This window comes from Vigna umbellata, chromosome 10 (genome assembly GCF_029865625.1).
Source record: "Vigna umbellata cultivar VRB3 chromosome 10, Vumbellata_1.0, whole genome shotgun sequence".
In the NCBI taxonomy this organism is placed as follows: domain Eukaryota; kingdom Viridiplantae; phylum Streptophyta; class Magnoliopsida; order Fabales; family Fabaceae; genus Vigna; species Vigna umbellata.
Window position 1 is genome coordinate 16,573,576 of NC_142174.1, and position 5,576 is coordinate 16,579,151.

The 5,576-nt window shown below is 31.9% G+C and overlaps 1 protein-coding gene across 1 annotated transcript; it reads left to right on the forward strand.

Moving 5' to 3' along the window:
- The first annotated feature begins 225 nt into the window (after positions 1 to 225).
- On the forward strand, positions 226 to 2,333 carry TRX1 (thioredoxin H-type 1). Its single transcript, XM_047309616.2, has 3 exons — positions 226 to 403; positions 1,751 to 1,873; positions 1,992 to 2,333. The coding sequence occupies exons 1-3, from the start codon at positions 308 to 310 to the stop codon at positions 2,133 to 2,135; spliced, it is 363 nt and encodes a 120-aa protein (XP_047165572.1). The 5' UTR covers positions 226 to 307; the 3' UTR covers positions 2,136 to 2,333.
- Positions 2,334 to 5,576: the final 3,243 nt, after the last annotated feature.

A 5,576-nucleotide genomic window follows, 5' to 3' on the forward strand; every position in this document is an offset into this window, starting at 1 on the left:
AAATATTTCACGAAAAAATGAATTAATTTGAGAAGCTGTGTTTTTAATTCGAAATCAACACAGTGAAGGGTGATTTTGTTTATTTATTGCCCAATTAATTTTTATTTCGTACGCATCAGCAGAAATGATAGTCGGTGGCAAAGTGGTAAATAATGAGAAAGGAGAGCCCATTTTGGCGAGAGTGGGTACCCATATGCGTTGCTTATTTAAAGTTGTAACACAGCAGCTGCTATGGCTATGTTCGATATTCAATATTGAAATTTTGTACTGTCAAAGGTTTCTTTCTGAGAAAATAAAGATTGAGAGAATGGCCGGCGCATCGGAAGAGGGACAAGTCATCGGCTGCCACACCATTGAGGCATGGACGGAACAACTCCAAAAGGGCAATGATTCCAAGAAACTCGTACGTATCAATCAACTCATTAATCTTTATTCATTTTAATTTTAATTTTAATTTTAATATCTGCATGGATCGATCGATCTCAATTTATGCTGTGATTCTTAATTTTTTTTCGTTTTTGTTGTCATTTTCACATCATGTGACGTCTCATATATCATGTATCGTTTTATTAATAAATTGTCCGAAGCGTGCATCGTTGGATTCGATCTGTGCTTAACTTTGCCGTTTCTTGTTATATTTTGATTCATCCTTCGCTGGTTCTGAAACTTGATTCAAAGATGATTCTGAAAAGAAAAAAGTATTGTTTTTTTCTTTTTTTTTTGTGGGGATGATTTGTATTGCTTTCCGGAGAATGTGTTTCTCTGAATCCGATGAGGAGGAAAGAAACTGTGAAGGACTCTACTGATTTTATTTTTCATTATCCATTATATATAAACGAACTTGTTAATATAGGGTTTTTCATTGACTATAAGTGAAATTACAGTTTTATTAGATCGTGTGTGTGTGGAGGATCATATATAATGATTTCTCTTTACTGTGTTTGCACGCTATACTCATTGCACTTTTTGTAAACAACACCTGAGTTTGATTTTTAAAATTGATTTTGAATTGATCTTGAGTGCTGTCTATATCAGATTTACCAAAAAGTCTCGTGGTAATCAAATGAATCGTGTGCCATATATATGTTAATCATCGTAAACACTAATCAAACACGATGATTAGTTTGTTATCGATGGCTTGATAATATTAAGCTTTGAAATCAGCAAGATCTGTGAAATACAATATTTGTGGGGTAATTCCACTTATGTAAGAGTTATGATTTTCTTACAACCATAAGGAAGTGAGATGGGTGGAGAAGAAAATCAGAAAAAGAGGAAACGTGATGAGAGATATACTCCCTTTTTTAAAATTAGTTAAGTGAAATATATGTTTTTGATTGATGAAATTGGGCATATAAAATTATTTTTACTTCGAAAACTTTCACTCTTTATTTGGATATTGAAATTTGTTAAAATAATTATTTTGTTTTCAGCTGAGTCTTCTTGGATAATCTACTTGTGTGGTTCACCTATACCCATAAATTTTAACCTAATCATGCATTGCAAATTTCAGTCTGCAGTACACTACAAGCAGTTATGATCACTTACATTTGTAGCTAACATCATCATATAACTGATGACAGAACCTATAAAATGTTTCATACATTCTCTAATTGAAACTGAAAATTGTCGCTTTGAAAAATAAAAATGTTTTCTTTTGAAAGTAGTATAAAGAGTCCAAAACATGTGAGTTTTATCTTATAAGAATGTGTGATATATTGTAGTCATATTTCATTGGTAATTGTTTCAGATTGTGGTGGATTTTACTGCTTCTTGGTGTGGACCATGCCGTTTCATTTCTCCATTCCTGGCTGAGCTGGCTAAGAAGTACTTAAATGTCATATTTCTGAAGGTGGATGTAGACGAATTAAAGGTAAAATAAATAATCACGTAGTTATGTTTATAATTTTCCTACCCAAATAGCAGCAGATAAAAAGAAGAGATTAAAATATTGGTTTAGAGAATAATGATAAATAATTTGTTGGTTGCAGACTGTTGCTGAAGATTTTGCTGTTGAGGCAATGCCGACTTTTGTGTTTGTGAAAGAGGGAACTCTTCTGGGCAAAGTGGTGGGAGCAAAGAAGGAAGAATTGCAGCAGACAATAGACAAACATGTGTCTGCAGCTAATGCTTAATCTTGCTTATCTCAGCAGTTTACTTTCAGCTTTAAAGACATTTTATCCATTGGTATTTATGTTTTAGAATCTTGTATTAGACTTATCTGGTATTTTTGCTATTGCACTAAGTAGCTTTTTACTATGTCATCTCTTTCTGGATACAAACTGGTGCTTGGCTTAAGTCTTAAATAATAGTGGGTGTGCTTTGTTATATTATATCATGAATCATAATTACATCAGTTCTTCTTATTTTACATGTTGATGAGTGTGGAGAATTTTTAATTCAACCAAAAACATGTGTCGTGGGGTTTCATATTCCATTATGCATTATTTATATAAAATAGATTATCCGACATGGATAAATCAAGGCTTAATAACTTTTTTGTCCCTCAAAAGAGGGATTGTGTTCAAAATGGTCTTACAATTTTTAAAAGTAACAAACAATCCTAACTTGTGAAAAAACAGGTCAATTTAATTCTTTTTGCTTATGGCGTCAAAAATTAAACGGTGCAACTGTCATTCTGGACAAAACTTAATGACATGTCAATTTTATGTGATTGTATGACAGAGTTAGGTTTATTGATGTGTAAAATTAAAAATGGGAGAAAAAAATTGAGTATGTGACAATGTACTGTGAGAGGTTAAAAAAAAGAGGGGTTAGGGTTAGAATGAAATCGTGATTTGGGATTAAACATTATGGTGAAAACTGTGTTTAAATTGGGGTTAGTGTTTATCTCATTGAAGGTGAAATTTCAAGTGGTCTCCGTTTGCATTTAAAGTAGTGCCGTCAAAATGGATTGAAACTCGTGAGCCAACCCGACTCACCACAAGTTTGAGCCGGGTTGGGTTGGAACAAAATGCAAAAATTTTAATGCGAGCCAATTTTGACCCGGCTCACTAAGAATCCGGCTCACACGGGTTGAACCCGTGGTGGGTCGGGTTGGCTCACCAACCCACCTATTTTTTCTAATTAAATCAAATTAATTAAATTAATTATTCAAATCCTATTTTTTTTTATTGAAATCAAATTAATTAAATTAATTATTCAAAACGCACAACCTTTACTTAGCAATAGAGCCTTTCGTGTTGCTGTCTTTCCAAAAGTTCCTCTTTGCAAATAAAACCCTAAGATTATAGATTGGATAATATTATAGATGGAGATAAAGAAGAAAATGCTTAAAGAGAGCATAATATTGTGGATTTATCCAGAACTCCAATTTAATAAATGGATAATATTATAGATTGGATAATTCAGGAATATATCATTTGTTTTATCTTTTAGACTTATCTACAAGCATGACAGTTTTATCTTGTGCTATATATTTTTGTTAATGGCTACATGTAGTTTCTTGGTCAAACGGTTGTGTATATCTCATTAAACTAAATTGGCAAAATTTTATGCTTGATAGCTTAGAATATATATAACAATATATTTCTTTTGTTTCATTTTCTTTTATATCAATTGGTTCAATTATTCCTGTTTTAATTTGATCGATCAAAGTAACATGTTATAAGAATTTCAAAAGAAGAGGGTGAAAAAAAGGTTAATTACGTGAGCCAATGAGACAACCCGTTTAACCCACCAACCCATGGTGGGTTGGGTCGAGTTCGAATTTTTTCGACTCAGGTTGGGTTGGCTCACTAAGTGGCCAACCCATGGTGGGTCGGGTTGGATCGGGCCAGATTACCCGTTTTGACAACTCTAATTTATAGGATTCGGATTGGGATGTCTAATGATAAGTTTCAGGTAGTGGTCCACAAAATGGCTTATATCTTTATTTTGTGTGATAGGTTGGAAGCATTAATTGTGATAAGGAAGTCTCGTTGTGTAAAGAGCTTGGCATGTATCCACAAAATGCTCCTAGAATTTTATGAAATAGGTTTTTTGGTGGAGTACAGTGCAAAGTTGCTTAGGGTGCTGCTTCTCTCCACCAAGAAGGACACTCCAGTAATTTGGCGTGTTCTTAGTGGCTTGAAAACTGGGATTTCTGTAAAAGATTTAAAATATGCAGTTCTCGATCTTAGTAAAATACTTGATAGTTTTGTAGAGGCAAGTAAAAAGAAGCATCAACATGGGACGAACGCAAAGATCATTTGCCCCATCTATTGGAACACAAAGAACACCCTTGGGAAGAAGTCATTCCTATCTCGCCACAAACGCTTTCCTCACCTCAGACACCAAGTAGGACGAACCCAAACCCCAACCTCTCTTTTTTTAACCTCTGTCAAAACATTGCCACACAATCTATTTTTTTTGTCACAATTTTAACTTCACTGCCACGCAACTACCACACAATAAGATAAACTGGACACGTCATTAAGTTTTGTCCAAGGGTAGCTGCACCGTTTTATTTTTGACGCTGTTAGCAAAAAGGATTAACTTGACCCATTTTTTCACAAGTTGGGATCATTTGTTACTTTTTAAAAAATGTATGACCATTTTGAACACAACCCCTCTTTCGAGAGACCAAAAGAGGTATTAAGCCATAAATTAATTACATAGTTCTTACTTCTAGATAATTAGTATATTACTTAAGAGAGATTTACCATTTTAGTAATATTACTTTTACTATTTTGCATAATTTTATAATTTCATTTAGTCATCTTTTAGCCAATAATTAAGAAGTCAGCTTTGTTAAAAATATGAATGTAGAAGATCCATGACATAGTTTAGGAGATAATTAAGCTAAGTAAGAGTAGTATGACACACATTAACATTTATTTGACATATTTAAAAAAAGTAAAATGGTCTTAAAAGAGTAAATTTTTATTGTTTTTTTTTAAAGGTAAAAAGTAAATATGAGTAATATCAAATGAGTGTAAAATATTATGCGTGTCAAGTTATATTTTTCTTTATATAAACTTGTTTAGTGTAAGAAATTAAAGTTTATGGTCATTTTCCATTTGTTGGCATGATCAGTTTGGATATGAATCAGAAAAAAACTTACTCTTGGTTTGCTCTACTTTGTACAAGAGGTAAACAATGCTTTAGCCTCATTTTGGTTTTCCATAATCCTCCTTCTAATCCTAATACAATGTTGTTCATGTGTCAAAAGTTTGGTTTCTATGTTGGTAGAAAAATATGACATCTTTTAATCTTTATTTACATCATAATATTTACATCATCATATTTTTCTACAAACAATTATAATATGAGTGGTGATACTAAAGACCGAAAAACATTCATATTCATATTACAATTCAAAATAATATTATCTTAATCATATTTATTTTATCTTTAATTTGAAATTCTAATAGACATTATGTATTATTAGAGAGTTGTCAAGTGAATATTCTTTTAGGATTATCAAAGTATTATTTTTATTATAATATCATGTATTAAATAAGTGTATTACTAGTCTAATTGTTATCATTACTTAAATTAGAATTTTTCTCAAATGCAGTAGTATTAATATGCAATTGATCTCATTTTGTATTAAATTTTATTTTTTTATTTAA

What these genes read in the sequence shown, in the direction of transcription:
- TRX1 (XM_047309616.2), top strand. Translation starts at nt 308, where the DNA reads ATGGCCGGCGCATCGGAAGAGGGACAAGTCATCGGCTGCCACACCATT. An exon ending in GCAATGATTCCAAGAAACTC is followed by an intron (nt 404 to 1,750) that starts GTACGTATCAAT and finishes TAATTGTTTCAG; the next exon opens with ATTGTGGTGGATTTTACTGC. An exon ending in TGGATGTAGACGAATTAAAG is followed by an intron (nt 1,874 to 1,991) that starts GTAAAATAAATA and finishes TGTTGGTTGCAG; the next exon opens with ACTGTTGCTGAAGATTTTGC.